Below are 21759 nucleotides of genomic sequence, written 5' to 3'. Positions count from 1 at the left end.
CGACCCTTATTGATGATTAGGTTAATGACAACCTTTATTGAAAGCTATCCTCGTGGTAGCTATGGAGAGCAGCCTTCAGGCTAAGTCTCGAAGGAATGTAAAGCAGCTTGGTTTACCAGATTATAACCCCCTGAATGACCAAATGAAAGGAGAACCACACAAGGTGTATATAAAATATATGTATTTATTACTAAACAATCTCTACTAACTTCTTTATGAGATTAGAGAACAAGATACACAATATTAAAGCACTAGAATGACAGTAAATAGCACAATACACAGTGGGCTCCAGAGGGAGACCAAACCATATACTAAGAAAGTGGTATAACAACAACGACTTGACTAGACACAGTGCCTACGGCACGTAGAATCGTTGGGACCCCAAGGAACCAACCAAGGTAGTTACACAGGGGACCCACGGGGGACGCGTGCAGTGTGAGAACACAAGCGCGAGCTCCGTACAATCCTATGGGAAAGTCACATTTGGAATTTTAAAGCTTATGGACACTTAGGTGAGGACTTCAAGCAAACCATTTGGAACATAGAAGGTTCTAAGGCCAGCAACCTTGAGAGTTCCAAGGTACCCGAGTTACCTATCCCAGGAGAGCTCGGTGCACAGGGGTCAAGTTGTGTTTGAAACGCTTGTTGATTTCAATGGCGTGTTGCGAAGAAGTGCTGCTGCCGGGAAGACGGGAAGATGAGAAGTGTCCGGTGTGATCCAAGCCTGGATCGGAGTTGAGCAGTACCTGAAAACAGAGGGAACAGAGTTTGGGTTACTTCACAGAGACCAGGTTCACGATAGACGAATGCCCACCAATGTCGGGTGTTTCAGGTGAGATGAGGTGAAGCTTGACTCTGCAGCCACGGGGACCAGGAGACTTAGACGATGACCAAAGTCCGCAGGTGAGCTGTTCCACAAAGGATGTAGAGTGCTGGGGGGGGTCAGTGTTTGGATTGGAGACCAACAAGCCTTGGCAACTGCAACCCACACGGTCAGAGAAAAGATGCTTCGGTGTGCACCAGCAAGGTCCTGGGGACTCCCCAAGCGATGTAGAGTCAGGGCACGTCTGGAGCAACCAGGAAAGCCCACTGAAAGTTAAAGTGACCTTCACAGGGACCCACAGGTCGACGGACCAGGGATCGTGAAGGGACCTTGAGAGGAATCACAAAATACCAGCCCACGGAACACTCGGAGTGTAGGCCGGTAATCTTTGGTGGAAACACTGCTCGGGGTCAGGACTACAAGTAGCCCAAAGTACAGCTTCCGGGATCGCCAAAAAGCATATGCTGCTGCAAATGTGCACGGTGCCCAGGGGTAAGGGTTGCACGGTCCCCACGAGGGCTACGGGTCTCAGGTTTGCTGAGAGCACTAGTCGACCTCTGGGTAGCTTGGGAGCCCACCTCCTGTGTTGCAACATCTTCGGAGTCCTTCAGGAGCTGCGTAGATGCAAACCGGTCAGATGCGTTTCAGGTGCCTACCTTGCAGGGAAGTAACTCCTTTACTCCAAGGGAGATTCTTCAGTCATCCAGCGTAGTGTAGATAGTCGAAGTACTTGTTTTTTGTAGCAGAGTTTCGTCCAGGTAAATCCAAAGTCCTGTAGCCAGGGGTTCCTACTTTATACCTAAGGAAGTGGTGGGACAAACTCTGGGGACCCACCTATGGGAGGGTCAGGACAGAGGGGTGGCTACACCCATGTCCTTTGTCCAGTTTCGCGCCAGAGCAGGGGCTGATAGCCCCTGCAACCGGTTCGAGCTGGATTATGCACACGGACACCAAATGGGCCCCCAGTGCAGACAATCAAAGCAATCTCAGAGTGCACTCACCCAGCCCCAATACACTAAAGCCTGTCTGGGAGGTGGTCACACCTCCCTGTGACAGGAAACCTATTGTCCAGCCTTCCCCTGCCAGAGTTTCGTCCAGCAGCAGGAGGGCAGACTCATTGTCGGTGGCTGGCAGCATCCGTTTTGTGATGCCAGGGTCTGTGAAGTTGGTACCGGGTGTACCGGTGCTGTCATATTTCTCCCTCTAGTAGGGTGGAATCATACCTCTCACACCAGTTACTGGTGTGGAGGTATGATTCCAAGGTTTTTGACACCAAACACAACATGTTTCTATGCAGCCATTATAAAGTTAGCATTTACCGCGTGGTTATAATGCGCTTAAGTATATATGGTTGGCTGCATCTCAAACAACCCCGGAATATAGGTTCCGAAAGCTGCAGAAGGGCTTTGCTCATGCATGGGAACCCTCTTGCATAAAATCCAGCACCCTGCCTTCAGGATTGATAAGGCCTGCCATAGGGGTGACTGATAGATATAGGTTCACTATATCTATCCTTATCACTGCACATATAAATCTAAGTAAGGGGTGCATGCACCATCTTGCACAGGCTGCTGTAGCAAATCTGTTGTGTCATTTTGAATGGCCTCCCAGGGGTAGCATAATACATGCTGCAGCCCTTGAGAGGCCTCTGGGATACCTATGCCCTGGGTACATAGTAAACCATATACTAGGGACTGATAAGGGTACCCCAGAATCCAATCTGGAGTGTACCTAAAGTACATGAACAACCAATTTAGGGAGAAAGCAGATAGACTGGGGTATTGATTAGCAGAATCCCAGTCCAACTAAGTCGAAAACCAGCAAAACAACAGGCAAAACGTGGGGGGAACCATGCAGTCAGAATCCATTCTCCTACAGCAAGCACATCAAGGTTCTTTAATTTTCCAGCTATGTCTGAGCACAGCCACGTTCTCCTTTCGTGCCGTCAAACGCTCCTAAGTATTGCGCAGGCACTCAGTAATTGGTCCAGACAAAGAAAAATCCCAACTTCACTAATATGTTAATATTTCAGCCTCCTGCCCTTTAGAAGCTGTGTGCTCACAGCTTCTGAACAATCTGGGCAAAGCCCGCCATGCTTAACTTCTGTTCCAAGCCCATTCCAGACCTGAGCACCGTGGCTGGGCAGTCTCTCTTCGTTAATTGATTCCTTGTGATCAGAATCTGAACTGTGTTCTCTGTTGCTGTACCCTTACAAAGTGTAATATCTTGTACCTTTTGACCCCTTGTAAACAGTCCATTTTTTCAGAGATGGGCGCTCTCCTGTTTCCAGCTAATACGGCGCTGTTCACTTATGACGTATGCACGTACAGACAAAAAAATGGCATAATTATTTTATGCCTGCTAGAAGGCCTTTTTATGTGGCCAAAATAGTAAATATCACGGCTATCGCGCTTGTCAGCTGATTTTGCAATTTGTTTGTGAATCGCGAAATGCTGGAGGGTCTGCCCAGGGCCTTTAATGGCTCCAGGAGGAGAGCCGAGTGGCACTCTTTTTCCTTCTGCAAGGCAGTGCCCTAGAGGGTGGTGGTCCCCGGGCCAGAACATGGCATGGGAAGGGGTGGGCCCTCCCTTTTCTTTATTGGCGTGACCCTGGGGAGGTGGTTGTCCCCAGTGCCAAATTCGGGCTTGGTGGGCGGAGGTCTCAGGGCTTCGCTCTCCCTTTCCCACAATGACCTGGCACCAGGAGGTGGTGTTCCCCGAGGCTGAAAATGGCCAAGGCAGGGGAGCCGGACACCCTCTCCCCAAATTATATAAATAAATACATATTGAGGGCCTGGCCCATTTGGGGGGCATATCCCAAACAATCGTGTTGTTTTTTCTTACATTTTACCATAATCCACAAATTTGCGGTAATAGTTAATAAAAGCAAAACAATGTGTTTGAGGCATATGAGCTGCAGAATTCACACTCTGTGCATAGATCACCTTCTGGTGTTGGGCTCGGATGCTTGCACCCGGTTGTTGTCCTGGAAGAAGGCTTTTGTAGTCACAAGATAGGTGACTCCTCCCTTGGACAATAGTGCGCATGGGCATCAATTCCATCCTCAGATAGTTTTTTCCCGCCATCGGCTTCAGATGTAACTTCAGTGCTCCGGTTCGGTACCGTGTTATCCAAACCTTTTCGACTCGTAAAGCATATCAAACTCGACGGTATTGTTTTCGATCACGTGCTTTTTGATGCGCTACTCAAATACTCTATTCCGGTTGTCACCGCGGGCCGCTTGGCCTATATGTGCCATTCGGGCCTACGGCTAATGGAAAGGACTTTATTTTAAAAATGCCGCCAGAGTGGAGCTAAATTTCCACACAGCAACCAACACAAGGTCTGCAACCTCTGTCTCTCCAGAGTTCGAGGAGAAAAACTGCCAAGCCTGTGCCTCCTTCCGCTCCAAGAAGACTATCTGTGATCACCAGGCCCGATGATACGTTATGGCATAACAAAATGCACCGGTGCCAGAAGACATCTTTGATGAAGGCCCCGATGTTCCTGAGGCAGAGGATTCGGTGGATCTTGACATCGTCTCCGAATCAGACGACTCCGACGACCACAGCACTCCAGGTCAGCGAGTGAGTAAAAGTGCCCCTGCCCGACACTACCAGAGAAAAAGAAGGCACCGGTCAAGATTTCGCCTGCAGGCCCCAGTTGTGACCGAAACAAAGCTTCAGAAGCCCCGCCCTCGGCTCCGAAGACAAAAGAAAGCCTTCCGGCAGCTCGGGACCGAGCAAGCTGCATATCAGTGCCCCAAGACACCGGCGGCACCGAAACCTGGAGCTCATCCTACTCCCGCAATTCCCGAAAAGCCATCGGCACTGAACACCTCAGCACCGAAGGAACAAAAGGCCTCGGATCCGAAACCAAAACATTCGGAACCGAAGAAGATTTCCGACTCGACACCGAAGCTGAAGGATCTAAAAACACCCTTCAAAGGCTCCATAGCAGAAACCTAAACCTCGCTCGGGACCGAAAAAATCGGCATCGAAAGAGGTTACCGAAGAGTAAGAACTTTTTGGGCCGGATTCCATTGATCAGAAACAAAAAGAACTCTCCAAGTGGACCCCAAGACCGGCCATATTGTCAACGTTCCTCACAAGAAGAGGAAATTGGACACCCCACACATCCCTGATGTGCCTGTAAAGAAAATAGACTGTGCCACTTCACCTTTAAGATCCTCTTCTCCTGTTCTTCCTACTAAGCCTTTCTCTCCTCCAAAGTCTCCCATACTTTCTCTATACTCACCACCACCACAGGATGATGATGATGATTTAGGGAGTGGGAATAATTACCCTTTCACTGACCCTGATGATGACAGACGTGCCACAGGACCCATGGGATGACTATGATGACCCAGTAGGTCCGCCAGACTTTCCTCATCCCGATGCATACCCCACAAAGCCATCTCCCTCAGATCACAATATCAGCTCATTGATCGGGCTGCCTAGTACCATAGTGTTCAAATGCATTCGGACCCCACAGAGGAAGACTTCCTACTAGAAACGTTCGCACAGTCACAAAAGACAGTACAAACTTTACCCATGTTAAAAGGTGTCATTAAGCATGCATCAGAGATATTCAAAGACCCTGTAGGGGCTAGAATTCTAAATCCTAGAATTGATAAAAAAATATAAACCCGCCCCAAATGATCCCACCTACATCAAAGGTCAACTTCCCTTAGATTCTCTAGTAGTGACTAACGCTAGAAAGCGTGCCAACTCTCAGACCACCGGTGATGCTCCGCCTCTAGACAAGGAGTCTAAATTATTAGTCGCTTTGGGCAAGCGAGTTGCTGGCCAGGCAGCTAATGCACAGGCATTACTTACCAGGTACGATAGGGCTCATTACGACGAGCTTGAATCCCTAATGTAGCATTTGCCTGATGAATACAAAACCAAAGCCAATGCTTTGATTCAAGAAGGCAAATTAATAACAAATGCATCAATTAAATGTGCCCTCGATGCAGCAGATACCGCCTCTGGATCCATCAACACTAGTGTGTTACTAAGAAGACCTGCCTGGCTGCACATTTCTTGTTTCAAACAGGAGGTACAAACCACTATCGTCAATCAGCCGTTTAATCAGGAGCAACTTTTTGGTCCAGCTGTAGATACAGCTTTAGAAAAAATGAAAAAGGACACAGACTGCTAAATCCATGGGAGCATTACAGTCTCCATCCACACGAGGTTCCTTTCGACGCTCCTTCTATAGAGGAGCATCCAAAAACATCAGTACAGACACTGTTGCTTCCTCCTATAAAAACACCACACAAACATGCCCAAATAAGGGTTATTTTAGAGGTGGGCACCGAGGAAATAACAACAAGGGTAGAGGCCGAGGTAACAACAACACTCGCGCCTCTCCCGCTAATAAACAGTGACTTCCCTCTACTCCCTCCAGACCATTCCACTCCGGTCGGAGGGAGACTCTCACAGTTCCTACCTGTCTGGAATTCCAACACTACAGACAAGTGGGTAAGGCAAATTATCCAGTATGGTTACTGCCTGGAACTTACTGCAAATCCCCCCAACATACCACCCAAGCAGCGTCCGATGTCCACGGAACATCTGACACTCGAGCAGGAAGGTCTCTCACTGCTTCAAAAGCATGCCATAGAACCAGTCCCTATACAGCATCAAGGGACAGGAGTATACTCTCTGTATTTTTCCTAATCCCCAAAAAGGACGGTACTCTACGGCCAATACTGGACCTCGGACCTCTCAATCTCTACATTCAGTCAGATCATTTTCACATGATCACTCTTCAACAAGTCCTTCCACTGCTTCAACAAGGTGACTTGCCACACTAGATCTCGAGGACGCCTACTTCCATATTCCCATACACCCTGCTCACAGGAAATATCTAAGGTTCACAGTGGACGGCCAACACTATCTATTCAAAGTTCTCCCATTTGGGGTGACCACAGCACCCAGGGTATTCACAAAGGGCTTTGCGGTAGTAGCAGCGCACTTGCGAAGGCAGCAACTCCATGTATTTCCATACCTGGATGACTGGCTGATAGTGTGTTCGCCGTACTTATCAAACCATTCAACTGCTACACAACTTGGGATTTACAGTAAACTATACCAAGTCACACCTTCAACCCTCCTATCTACATCAGTATCTAGGAGCCACAATAGACACTTCCAAAGCCATAGCATACCCCAATCCAGTGAGGATAGCCGTTATGCAAACTCTTATCACCAAGTTTCAACCCCAACACTCTCTTCCAGCACAAGTGTTTATGCGGCTCATAGGGATGATGGCCTCTTGCATTTTCATTGTACCACACGCAAGACTTCAGATGCGCCTTTTACAAGGATGCTTAGCATGTCAGTGGAACCAGACTCAAGGTCAACTTACATATCTGGTGTTGGTGGACAGCCGCACCTATCGCTCTCTGCAGTGGTGGAACACACAAAATCTTTCCAGAGGGTGGCTGTTCCTAGAGCCAGATCCACTGATAGTGCTAACAGCAGACGCATCATTCTCCGGCTGGGGAGCCCATCTCCTAAACCACACAATTCAGGGCAGGTGGACCACCCAACAAAAAGCGCTCCACATCAATCCACTAGAATTACTAGCAATATTTCTAGCGTTAAAGTCATTCCAAACACATCTCCTCAACAAAACTGTCCTAGTCCGCACGGACAATATGACAGCCATGTATTACATACACAAACAAGGAGGAACACACTCTTTGCAGCTGTCTCACCTAGCGCAAAGCATATGGAGATGGGCCACTCCACAAAACATATATCTTCTGGCAAAACATCTGCCAGGAGTGAACAATCAGATAGCGTATCTGTTAAGTCGTCAAACTCAACAGATACACGAATGGGAACTTAATCCAGAAGTTCTGCAACCCTTTTTCCAAATGTGGGGACAATCAGACATAGATCTGTTCGCTACACACATGCAAACGCAAAATGCCCAACCTTCGCCGCCAGGTTCCCATACTTGTTGTCCAAGGGCAATGCGATATGGATGAACTGGTCAGGCAGATTTGCGTACGCTTTTCCGCAACTCCCGCACATTCCGCTAGTAGTAAGCAAGCTCCAACAACAGTCTCTCAAGAAGATCCTGGTTGCTCCCACATGGGCACGGCAATCATGGTTCACGACACTACTCGAACTCTCAGTAGTTCCACATCAAAAATTACGGCTCTCCATAAAACTGCTTATGCAGAACCATGGAGAGATAAGGCACCCAGATCCAGCACAGTGAATCTAGCGATCTCTCTCCTGAAATCCTAGAGTTTGGTTACCTCAACCTCCCACCTGACTGTATGAACATTATTAAAGAAGCCAGACGCCCTACTACTAGAGCTTACTATGCAGCTAAATGAAAAAGATTCCTCATTTACTGCAAAAATAACAAAATTGACCCATTAGATGCTTCAATTCAAAACATTATTTGCTATTTGCTACATCTACAAAGATTCAATCTGGCATATTCATCTATAAGATTACATCTGGCTGCCCTTGCCGCCTACCTACAAAACAGACAACATTTGTCATTGTTTAGAGTACCCACTATCAAAGCTTTTATGGAAGGCCTAAAAGGATAATTCCACCCAGACTGCCACCCTCTCCAGTGTGGAACCTAAACATTGTTCTTCCTAGACTCATGGGTCACCCATTTGAGCCTTTACACAAATGCGAATTACAATTCCTTAAATGGAAAGTAGCTTTCCTTGTCTTAGTCACCTCTCTCAGAAAAATAAGTGAGATCCAGGCTTTAACCATACAAGGACCATTCTTACAAATACATCGTGACAAAGTGGTTCATAGAACAAATCCAAAATTTCTTCCCAAAGTAATCTCTGCTTTTCATCTTAATCAATCAGTAGAATTACCAGTGTTTTTTCAAAACCCTGATTCGGTAGCGGAAAGAGCTCTTCATACCCTCAATGGTAAAAGAGCTTTACTTTACTACATAGACAGGACTAAAGCCTTTAGAAAGACAAAACAACTGTTTGTAGCTTTCTCTCCACCTCCTAAAGGCAACCCTATCTCCAAAGCTGGAATTGCCAGGTGGATAGTCAAATGCATTCGGATATGCTACCAGAAAGCAAAACGCACATTTACAATTCCCCCTAGAGCACATTCAACACGTAAACTAGGGGCTTCCATGGCATTCTTAGGGAACATTCCCCTAGAAGACATTTGTAAGGTAGCGACATGGTCTACCACACACACCTTCACAAAACATTATTCTGTAGATGTGCAGGCAAAGCAACAAGCTTCTGTAGGCCAGGCTTAAGACACTTTTTCAAACCACTGCAACGGATACAGGTGACCACCGCTAGGGGAGACACTGCTGTACAGTCTATGCACAGAGTGTGAATTCTGCAGCTCATATGCCTCAAACGGAAAATGCTACTTACCAGTATGCACCTGTTCTTGGCATGTAGAGCTGCAGAGATTCACACACCCACCCACCTCCCCGGAACGTGTATCTGTTCCAGTGTTATCTTACTGAGATACATTCACATGGACATCTTAACTGTTTCTACACACCATCATTCCCATCATGGCGGAAAAAACAATCTGAGGATGGAGGCGATGACCATGCGCACTATCGTCCAAGGGAGGAGTCCCCTATCTCATGACTACAAAAGACTTCTTCCAGGACAACAACAAGGTGCAAGCTTCCGAGCCCAACACCAGATGGCGATCAATGCAGAGTGTGAATCTCTGCAGTTCTACATGCCACGAACAGATGCATACTGGTAAGTAGCATTTTCCTTTGGGTCCCCACCACAAGGCCTAGGGTGTCAGGGTATTTCTACTCTGCCCGCTTGTCTTTTTTTTTAATGTTGTACTTGGGACTCTGCTGTGTCAGAGTCCCAAGATGGCTACCAGCACTTCCTAGTTTAAGTGCTAGTAGCCAATCCGTTCTCATTTTGTGATCACTGGGATCCCCACAGACCCTCCGCGTTCCTAGATATCTATAAATCTTTTTCCTTTAATAACTCCATTACTGCTGAGCGTATTTACGCCAAATTACAAAAAGGTCGCTTTCTGCACCAAGATCTACCTTCTGCCAAATTTGGAGTAACTCCGTTCAGAGGTTTGGCCTGCAGTCGTGTCTAATATCCTTATGAGAAATTGCATGGGGAAAATGCATTTTGGGGACCCCCCTTTTTCTCAGCCCCCATTTGACTAATCACCCCAGGACTTTCCACACAGTAGCTTAAGTGAGTTGTGTGCTGGTTTGAAAAGCTTTTGGAGATTCATCAAACAGTGCCAAAGTTATTGGCAAAACACAAAACGTTTTGTTTATGGAAACTAGGTGTCCTAATTATCTATGCACTGCTTACGACCTCACATATTGCATATTACCTATAATTGCTGAATTGCTGTGGTTTTGTACGAGTGAAATCTGAGCCTAACTATAACGTCCATGTAACCTTTGTTTTTTTCAGAGAATATCTATATATACATATATAGATTTTTTTCTGACAAAACCAATGGTTTCCACGATATAAGCAGTGCATTGCAGCGACGTACGTTCTAGTTAGCTCAGGTAACTATTACTGCTGAATTTCTCTGGTTTTGTATGAGTGAAATCTGAACCTAACTATAGCTTCCCTGTAACCTTTGTTTTTTTCAGTGAATTTTGACTTTTTTAAATTCTACTTCTTAACTATAACGTTCTTGTTTTTTTCCCAGTAAATTTTTATGTTTTTTAAAAATGTTATTTCCTACCTGTAACCTTTGTGAGTGGGTGTGTTAGTGGCTTTATAGGTAGGTTAATGGGTGTAGGAGTCTGACTGGGTGAGTTAGTGGGTGCATGAATGTCTGAATGGGTCTAGGAGTGGGGGCGTGCGTGAGTCTCTGAATGTTAACTAGGCTTGGGCATAAACTTCCGCTCTAGTCGCAGACTTTGCGGAATTCGGCAACTCTACGCATAATGCAAATTTACCCATAAACTCCATACTCCGCAGTGGACTGGTTTTTTTTGTGACATAGGTGAGTGCGATCGAGCATGAGCGACCACGACTGCAACCTGTAGTGCATCAGGAGGCCCGGGCCCTTTGTGAAGTGATTGAGAAAGGGGGCGGAGCCTCAGACATCTCAGTAGTCCAGCTGTGGGGGACTTTCTTGTGTCAATAATAGGGGTTCTTGGCCCCCAACGAATCTCGGCAGCCAAGGGGACATCATCCCCCAACCAGTAGTGCGCCAACAGGCCCTTGTGCAGAGTGGTTGAGAAAGGGGGCAGGGCTCCTGACCACATCCCTGCACTCCGGCTGTGGGGGGACTTACTTATGGCAACAAAATGGTTTCTTGGTATCCAACGACCCTCAGCAGCCAAGGGGACTAAATGCCCCAACCAATAGTGAGCCAGGAGGCCCCTAGGCAGAGTGGTTGAAAATGGGGGCCAGGCCTCCGAGGTCTCAGCATGCTCGTTTCTGACCTTTATTTTGCCATTTTCTGACCTTTGTTTTACCCTTTATTCTCCCTGACCTTTATTTTCCCCATTCTGTTCATTTCTCATCTTTATTATGCCTCTTTCTGCTTGTTTCTGAACTTTATTCATCCTCTTTCTTCTAGTTTCTCGCCTTTTTTTGCCTCTTTATGCTCATACTGACCTTTATTCTGCCTCTTTATGCTAGTTTCTCACCTTCATCTTGCCTCTTTATGCTCGTTTCTGACCCTTACTCTGCCTCTTTCTGCTCGTTTCTCACCTGTATTCTGCTTCTTTATGCTTTATTTTCTCGGGCAATGGGATTACAGGGGGAGCCTCCAGGAGCCTGTGGTCCAAGCTGGCCTCCTGCAGTAGTTGGCATTCCTCTGACAGATATGGGGCTGCTGAAAGGCAGCACCTTGTCTATCAGAGCAATGTTTTCATCTGTTTCCCTGCACGCATATTTGAAAACTCAGCTTTCTGCAAGCCGGAGCTGTTTGCCTATCATGAAATATAACACAACATTTCTTGCTGTTCCACTCACTCATCTTTTTCTGGGAGCAAAAACAAGGTATTCATGCCTTTTAAAATATTAAAAAGTCTATTTGTTTGCCTTTGTATTGGTATTTGTATTGTACACAGTATGAAAGAGCAGAAATTTGGTCTGAAGGAGCTCTGCATAAAAACACACGCACTCGGATTGGATTTGGCCTTGAAGGGGGATGGAAGAAATAAATATATAAATATATACTGCAAAAGTATATTTTTCTGCAGTCTTACATGCAAAAATGTACTTCATCATCATTCAGTATCTTATTGTGTGCCTTATTTTATCCAAAGTAGAATATATAGTTAATAATATTATTTTATCTGAAATATGTTTTATTTATCCTTTTTTCCTAGGCTTGTGGTGCAGTTAGCCCGAGACCTCCAAACAGACTTTTACCCCCATTTTCAAGATTTCTTTTTGACAGCCACCTCTTTACTGGATTCCAAGGATACCGAGTTGCTGGAATGGGTGTTCACAGCTCTTTCCTATCTTTACAAATACCTGTGGAGGCTAATGGTGAAGGATATGCCAAGTATATATAGGTGGAGTAACCTGTACAGTAAAACAGCAAATGAAATCACTTTCGTATCTTATGTTTTTTACTAATACAATTTTACTCATTGAATGTGTAAAATGAAATATTCCACACGTCACCGATTACATTCATTTTACTTTTGTAAATAAGTAACTGACCCAGAGCCCACTAATGTAATCATACTCATGGAGTGCGTAAAATGAAAGTGTTTTAAACAGAAATTGATTACATTCAATTCTCTTTTGGAACTAAGTCACCGGTCCAGAGCCTGTTCTGCACTCTCATTGTAATCCACTGTAATATTAGTGCCTCCCCCAAGTGTTCAACTCTTAACCAGGCAACAAAGGGCCTTTCTTCTTGGCTTTACAAGTTGTTCAAAATCTGGTTCCACTTATATCATTCTCAACACAGAGTTAAATGGTGTTAAAATTTGTGCAACAATTCATGAATTTGCTATCTTGTAGAGGCTTTGCTCTATTTTGAGATGATTCAAATACCATTTGTCTCATTCTGTATGTATATATAATATATAAATATATATTTATATATTTTTTAATAACCAAATTGTATGGAGTTTAACAACGTGAGGTATCATCCACTGCAGTACATACATTATTATGTAAGCTTCTGTACAGAGTGTTAAAACACTATAATCACAGTGAATAACAGTATTTATTATACTGGTAGCCCATGGTATTCCCACCACTGATCCCCGTATCTAATAATATTTTTTGGGGGGCACCCTGTGCCCCATATATTGACTTTTCCTGATGCGCGCACCAGACTTCCCCCTCCCCCTCCCGTCCCCCCCCCCCGTTCTCCAAACCACCACCGAAGAGGGCTTGGGTCGCTTCCAGTGGCAGGCAATATCCCTTTTGGCCATTAGGCACACCAATCCCATGAAGGTCCTTTCGAAGTGCAGCCCTCAAATCTTTAATGTGGCCCAGCAGCACAGAAATGTCATGGTTCACCCCACTTCAAAAGTTGCTCAAGAATGAGCAAGACCAAGCTATATGAAAGAAGTCAACGCTGGAATATGAGTACCGCACACATGTGGCCTGAGCCACGAGGCCCATCCGCTGTAACCGTTGCGGGGACAGATATGTTGTATGAAGATAAATAATTTGGATAATCAGCAGTTGTGAGCAGATTGCCAGTTCTCTCAGAGCCAAGCATGCATCCCTCCAGTCATCATCCAGTTCGCCCACTCAGCCCTCCCATTTCTCCCGGACAGGAGGGACGTTTGGTGCATAAATTCAGTGAGCGATAATTCGCCAATATGGCTCCCTTACATAAGCGCCCCATCAGGGGTTTCACCTTTAGAGGATTGTCTTCTTGGACCTGGACAGCTATCGGGTGCTGAACTCGTACTGGTTGGCGATATTGAAAGATGGAGATACCGAAAGAATTGTGTATGAGATAGGTTATATTGATCTCGCAGTTCTTGAAAGGACATCAGGGACCCCCCTATGTGGTCGTCCCCTGGGTACGTAATCCCTATACGGTCCCACCAGTTGAAGCCCGCCAGACCTGTCTGAGTCAGGTGCGCTGCCACAGAGGAGTCATGTCCATGAGGCGGCGATTCCATCGGGTAAAGCGCAGTGCCACATATTTATTTTTACATTGTTATAAATGAAGTCAATATAGCCTTAGGCTATAACTTGTTTATAGTAGTTTTCACTGTTTGCTCACATGAGACACCAATTGTTTGTTTTCATTGCCTGTAATTCTATTATAATATAATATTTATTCGGATACAATAAATATCCTTAAAAGCACAAATCCAAGATCTCAAATATCAGTTAAAAAAAGGGGAGGGAAACAATTAAGAAAAACATGGCGGGATTCATTAATCACGTTCATCAAATACATACAGCAATTCATCGTATTTACAAATACTGTAAAAAGGAGCTCCACAAGATATATCTACAATATATTCAGTAATTTTTGCAAGGAATATAATTCAATAGGTGCACATGGAAATGCGGGTACGTACTGCCACTTTCAGAAAGGATCCTACTCAGAAGGTTAGCTCCTCGTCTTCCAGAGTAACAATGTGCTCATATGCTACCTTGTAGTTAATCATTGGTACAGTATTAAAAAATAGTATTTAAAAGGTTTAATATATTTTAGATAAAAACTACAAAAAAAATAGAAAGTGCATCATTGTTTGTTTTACATTGGGCATTACAGGCGCAAGGAAGTTGGTTGAGATTGGAACTGAACCCCAATGGGAAACCGAGCAAGAATTTCACAGTATCCACCCTTAGTCTAAAAAGCAGACCCCTCTCCCATATACCAATTGGTCTTAAGAGACAACTACAGTGTTGGAGGGGGGTTTCCTCAATCATCATATATCTAGCTACTGAGGGTTTTTTTAACCTCCGTTTCATGTCTAATTTTGCTGTATACCGCGTAAAGTGACTTCTGTAGGCTTTTTTTACTTAATCCATCTGAGTCGGTTGGATTAAAAAATATCCGCTCAAGATTTACGCTAATCAGACTCTTCCTAACAGCAGCAAGCCAGTGTATATCCCTTCCTTTATCACAGTCAAGGCAATCTGTAATTATTTCCCTTGTTAGCTGCGCTGCGGGATTCTTCCAAACCGTGAGCCAGAATAAGGCGGGTCGGGCTTTGATATAATCTTCAGTTTAGGGAAGTTTCATTTCTCTATGGCAAGCGTACTATGAACGAGAAATAGGGACGCCCAATAATTTACGACAAAATCTATTTTCTTCCCCCTGAATGCTACCACACTGCCTAAAACCCCAAACTTCAGCACCATAGGTGGCGGTGGGGGTACATTGAAGTTTAAACATTTTGGTGATGGCAAAAACGACCTGTGTCTTTCCAGGCTGGGGCAAGCTGAGTATGTTGTTGATCGCTCTAGAAAACTTATTCCACAATGCGCTACCTGCTCCGCCCATAGACCGTTCCCTGCAAAACCAGCCCCAAATAGGGGAAAGTGCAAGTGCTCTGTAAACCTGAATCCAAAACGATGGTGTTATTTAACTACTTTTTTGATCCACAAGCCATTAAAAATGATTTCTTAAAATTGGTACATAGGTCCAAGTTTGCCCAAAAAAATCTACAAAGCCCCGCACCAATATGCGTAGGGCATTTGGGGTGCGTGCCATTAAAACCGCATCATCGGCGTAGAGAAAGGCCGGGAGCGTATTACCATTAATAGTAGGGACATCAGGGGTAAGTGATACCAATGATTCGCTCAAATCATTGATATAAAGGATAAAAAGCAGAGGGGCCAGGACACAACCCTGCCTGACCCCTCTGCCAACTCTGATGCCCTTCGATACCTCTCCGCCCTTCCCGATCCGCACCCTGGCGTGCAGTTCCTTATGTAAGAAGGCTAAAAAGTGCACTAAAACCTCATCCAGGCCATATTTTATAAGGATGGACCAATAGTATATTAATTAAGTTGCATATAATGCTAATAATTAAACTTTGATTAACCTTATACTAACCTTATAATAAAGTATGAAAAGAATGAAGGCTGCTTCCTTTCCACCTCCAGCTGGAACGCTCTATCCAACCACCTGAGACTTGAAAATGACTACTTCAAATTTAGAAAATCCCTGAAGATGCATCTTTTTCAATCTGGAGTTCAGATAATCCTGCTGTCCCAGAAGCAGTTTATTGCAGCTTTTACCTAGTCCTTTAAATATATTCGCTTAATATATTTGGTGATTTCATTCAAGCTTATTTTGCTCCCACCCCTCAAACACTCAGAGTGCATCAACAAAAACCAAAATGATATCAAGAAGTACTATTATGCATGTAGAATTATCTACCTAGGGCCAAAAAAGTGCAAAATAATTTGTAAAAAAAAATACACTTGCAGCAGAAATTCTCACAGACCTGGGACATTTTTCCGACGTCCCCTCCTGTGAGCCATTTATAGGGTTATTTCATGTGTGGTTTTATTCTCCCACTGTCATTGGTTGAAAGATGCCCACAAAATAATGCTTTGATTAATACTGCAAGATATGCCCTCTGTATTAAATGCAACTTAAAATTTGCAAGTGTCTGAGTCACGTACACAGGGGGGTAGCAACAAGTCTAATGTTTTTATGAAACCGTATTCACTTTCATTGTGGTGGAATATTTTTGTTTGTAAAGTATGTCCACGATACAGAGCACCAATGAGCTCTGGTTGGTCTGTAGCGGCTCCTTACCATGCTGTTATACTCCTCAGTGGTCCCCTTGAGGTCCCACGTTTTTTCTAATGGTCTTCCACAAAGATGACACCACTTGAAAAATTGCTTGTTAGGAATTTTGCTCACTGCACCCACAGTAAAAATGATCTTTGTTATGTAGCCATGCTTATTTAAGGAGCATAGTTAAAGGAGATTAGAACTAGTCAATATTGGTTTTATATCCAATGTTTCTTATTGTATCAACATATTTTTTATTCACAGGTTGTACAGTACACTCCTTGCCCACAAAAAAACACACATCAGGAACTTTGCAGCAGAAAGTTTTGCTTTCTTGATGAGAAAAGTGAGTATATTGTAGCATTACATCCAATGGGCATCTCACTGGATACCTCATTAAAAAGAGCCACACTACTTAGTAATGTAGCTCTTATTAATGCTGTAATCCAGTGCAAGCTGCCTTTGCATTCAGCAGTGTGTCTCTGTTTGGTGTTTCTGCTGCAGTTATCGCTCGGTAGTTTCATCATTGTGTTTCTGATGGCAGTGCTGAAACCTTTTTTTTTTTTTAATAGCTCCTGAGACTGTAACGTGAAATGTGTATTCTGCAGATGTATTTGTTTCATGTGGACCTCAGAACATATTGCAGATATTTGAAGCTTTCTTAAATACAGTTGATAGACATTGTATCTTTCTGTTAGGCTGATCTTGCCCATTGACTGCGATTGGTACATAAACAATCCTTAAACCACACTCTAAACCATTTTCTTAAGTTTAGCAGATCCATTTGAAAGTTTGCCCAATGGTTAACATTGCAGTAACATCGGGGGCGTGGCCAGCTGCATGGTGGACTAGACGTGTCCCGCCCGAGCTCTGCAAGCCCGCAATAGATCCTGTTGAAATCCTGAGCTCACATTCACTTTCCCGCATAGTACTCCCGATCAGAGTGTCGGGGAATTGGGTGTGCCGGTCGCAAGTGGCATCTGTACCCTAGGAGGCTCTCTGGCGGACAGAAAACCGCCGAGCGACAAATGCCAGGCCCGGGAGGCAAGATGGCGCTGCCCTGTAATGAAAGCACTTAGAGGGTTACGGAGTGCAGCTGGGTGATCGCTGGGAGCAGGAGACCAACGGCGGAGCGGTGGACATAAGGGGATCTCCGCGGCCTCTGGTGGCGACCGAGCGGCTTTCGTGAAACTGAGGCCGACGTCGTAGAGGCAGACGCAGGCGAAGAAGACGGAGCGGGGGAGAAGTAGTGACTAACCGCAGCAAAGCGAAAGTGTGCCGCGGGAACTCCTGGATGCACGCAACGGAGCATCTGGATATAGACGACCGGTGGGGATCTCGCTGAGCTCCGCCGGACCGGCCGAGGTGCTCGCGAGGAGGAGGTAAGCCCGGAGATGCCGGCGGGCTGAATTTGCGGAACGGAGACTGCCGCGTAGCTGCAGGCACGACGTGAGGGGGGGAAGCCGCGGTGACAGGCGACACCCCTGCTGGGGCAGAAACACTACCTGCGAAGATACGACGTCGACGGTGGTTGTGTAGAGGATCTGGGGAGTCAGCTGGCCGGCGGGGAGATTGGCCCGTACGAGGCAGAGAGAATGACACGGATTTGCCTGGTGTGGCTGGGGTGGGAAGAGAGGAAGGACATGATTTTGCCCTACCAGTGGAAGGACTGATGTTGGGCAGATTGATGGTTCCAACCGTGGGGCTATAGACAACGACCAGGGCTGAAGGTGAGAAGGATCCAGCCCCTGTGATGGAAGATAGCGGACTGCCTCGACAGGCACTGGAAAACTCGGTGGTGGAGGCAGGGGAGGTGTGTAAAACCTGGTTCTCAAGAGCGTCAAAGTGGTGAGGAACACAGTGTGTGGGAGCGAGAGAGGGGGGTCCCCTGGAGTCAAAGCATGACAGTGGTGGTGGTGCGGATACCCATCTGCCAAGGACCTGTACTTAGTGCCAGTTGTTTGTTGCCCCATGAGCAAAGCGGGGGGAGCGAGACATTAACTTAAGAGACGCAGACGCCACCGGTAAAAGGGTAACGAATATCCAGACGCACCTCCAGGCAGGTGAAGACAGATGACATCAGTGACAGTCTGTAGGCACTGGTAGGTGCCAAGGTAGTAAACAAGAACCCGGTGCAGGCGGGAGATCTGCAGTGGCAGGCCCCGAGGGGTGCCACACCGCCCCCTGAGGAAGAGCTGTTGACGGAGGTGACCTCCTGACCTAGAAAGTGGCAGGGAGGTGAACAGCAGTTACACTTCTCCGGAATCTGATGAGTGGTGGACAACGAGTACCAATGGCGAGAGCTAAAGAACCTAAAACGCAGAAGCAGGGGAGGCTGGATAAATTTGCCAAGCGCTGCAGGGGACTGATCCCCTCGTGCCAGCTGCCATGGACGCGCCGGACAACAGCGTTATTCTCCAGGCGATATGTTCCTCTAGAGAGGGCCTCAAAGGCAAAATTGATGGCATCAAGGTAGATGTCAACCTGCTTCGACATGAGTTGCGGAATGTGTCCGAAAAAGTTACGCAAGCGGAACGGAGAATATCAGAAGTGGAAGATACCACGCACACTCTTAGGAAGGAGGTCACAGATTTGACAGTGGCTATGAAGGATGTGCTATGCAGGGTGGATGATGCTGAGAACAGGGCGAGAAGAAATAATCTACGCTTTATTGGCTTTCCGGAAAACATTGAAGGGACGGATGCCGGTGCCTTTCTGAAGAAGTGGATACTAGACTCTCTCCCGGAGATACACTTTTCGTCCTGCTTCATCATTGAAAGGGTGCACCGTATTCCGGGGGCTCGGCCGCCGGTGTGGCCAGCACCAAGGCCCCTGATAGCGAAATTTCTCAACTACCAGGACCGCGACCTTGACCTTCAGGGGATCAGAAAGAAAGGAGAAATCCGACAAGACAGCACCAAAATTATGGTATTTCCAGATTACTCGCGTGAGGTCCAGAAACAACGAAAGCAATTCGACTCGGTCAAGGATAAGCTGAGGCAGATGCAGATAACCTACATGCTCCTCTTCCCTGCCAAACTTAAGGTCATATATCAGGCCAAAACGTTGTTCTTTACTACAACCAAGGAGGCCTGGCATTGGATAGAGGAACGCCCCATGCCTGGACCCCCGTGGACTCAGCGCTCACTCAGAGGAAAGACCCCGAGCCGCTGCAGTAATAGACCCCGGGCACAGACAAGGGAATGGAGAGAAAGAGACTCGATACAAAGAGGCCACAACAGGACAACACCGTATGACACGAGAGGAGCTCCGGGCCGGACGCCGAGAGCCTCGGACTCAGAAAGCGCCTCCCGAAGGGACATGCCACAGGAGCGACCGATGGAGACGGGAGAGGCCCGGCGGAAGTCGATGGATGGTACGGATCAGGATCTTACCACGGACTCGGAGGGGGAGCATCCCCTAATGCGGAACATTACTCTTCTGGAACATCCGGGAGAGACAGACTTGACAACCAGCGCAGAAACGCAACTGCGACCTGAAGATGCAGCCGAATGTTGAGCAGTGTTGGGCGCAGAGAACTAGATGGGCAGTAAGCAGATAGACGGCGCCCGCGCCTCCCTACGTGTGCAGCTTTCTTTTGGTGTATCTGAGCTTAGTTTATTTTATTTCCGTCTGTGCTTCCCCTTGTCCTTTCTCCTCCTACCCCTTAATTGGGGGTGGGGGGTAGCTTATAGAGGAGGGGGGCGGGGGGGGGGGTTAGCGGGCCTAAAGTTTGAGGGGTGGGCAACAGACCTCTCCTGATCCATATGACAAAGTTGGTCATGTTGACCCGAGGGAGAGTCACTTGGGTGAGGGGTGGGTGGGGGGGAAGCTCGATTGTTAGTTTTGGAAACCCAGGAATGTATTGGTTGCAGCTATTCGGAGGGGGAGGGAGGGAGGCGGATGCGAGGCGGAGGGATGACCACGGCATATTGGGATTAAGCAAGGATGACAGTTAATCAGACCCCATACTCTGTGTTATCGTGGAATGTCAACAGGATGGGGAGTAAGGTCAAACGCGGATTGGTAGCGTTGTTCTGTAAGCGACTAAAGCCGGACGTGATTCTCCTACAAGACAACGCACCTGAGGGGCACGAGGTGTAACTTTCTGGGTCGTAGACCATACACTACACTAGCACATGAGGGGTTCTCCACTGGGGCGAGGGGGGTTGCCATATTAATAAGGAAACATCCGCCGTTTAGGATAGAGCGTACGTGGAGTGACCCTAATGGAACATACGTGGCAGTACAGGGGCTTTGGGACAGACGACAGATCACCCTAGTTAGTGTCTACGCACCCCCCCGGCTACAGAAGCAAACGATGGACAAACTGCCGGCTATTCTTCTTGAGGCCGGTTCCCACACCCACATTATCGGAGGGGACTTCAATGATGTGATGGATCCTACATGGGATCGCACAATAGCCCAACAGGGGGGCCCCAGGGAAACCCCACTCAAACGGTTCGCAGATACCCTGACACTCACTGACCTGTGGCGGAGACACCACCCCCAGGCAAAAGCGTATTCCTTTTATTCAGGGGCCCACAATGCCTTTTCTAGATTAGATTACATATTTGCCTTAGCGGGGGAAGTAGGGGAAGTACAAAGGATTGAATACCTGGCAAGAGGTCTCTCAGATCACTCGCCGCTATGGCTGACAGTAGGGGCTCGATCACAGCAACAATTTAGGGAAAGGAAATTGAACCCTTGGGAGTTACAGGACCCACAGGTAGCCCGTGAGATTAAAGTGGACACGGAACTGTATTTCCGGGAGAATGTGGGGTCGGTGGATTCCGCTATTGTCTTCTGGGAGACATACAAGACGGTCCTTTGGGACAGAGCCCAGAATATTATTGCACACAACAAATGCAAGGAAAATGAGGAGATAGCAAGACTTGAAGCCCAGCTCCTGCAGGCTGAATCACGAGTCCTCATAGGCGACAACCCTGGTCAGCTGAGAGAGCTAAAGCTCCTGCGGCAGGAATACCTTGCACTAGCCAAACTGGATACGCAACGTTCAATACAGGCCATGCATAGAAGACTATATGATGCAAGTGACCAAACGAGAAGATTGCTGGCGTGGCTCAGCAAGAAAGAGCTTGAAAGCAGATGGGTAGCTCAAATACAGTTGGAGGATGGTACGACCCACGTAACCCCAAATGCAATAGCACACGCCTTTGCGGGATATTACGAAGCCTTTTATGCGAAACGCCCTCTCGCGGACGCTGAGCAGATTCACACATATTTACAATTT

The 21759-nt window shown here is 46.6% G+C and overlaps 1 protein-coding gene across 1 annotated transcript in view; it reads left to right on the top strand.

The window, feature by feature from the left end:
• UTP20 (UTP20 small subunit processome component) overlaps window positions 1-21759 on the top strand; it is a 1051825-nt gene that overhangs the window by 87067 nt on the left and 942999 nt on the right. The window contains exons 5-6 of the mRNA XM_085653318.1: window positions 12151-12339; window positions 16770-16851. Of these exons, the coding sequence (XP_085509444.1) occupies window positions 12151-12339; window positions 16770-16851 (271 nt within the window). The remainder of the gene's footprint in view (window positions 1-12150; window positions 12340-16769; window positions 16852-21759) is intronic.

Source organism: Triturus cristatus, chromosome 4_1 (assembly GCF_964204655.1).
Source record: "Triturus cristatus chromosome 4_1, aTriCri1.1, whole genome shotgun sequence".
NCBI lineage: Eukaryota > Metazoa > Chordata > Amphibia > Caudata > Salamandridae > Triturus > Triturus cristatus.
The sequence above is the reverse complement of the archived record's forward strand: the minus strand, read 5'-3'. Positions and strand labels throughout refer to the sequence as shown.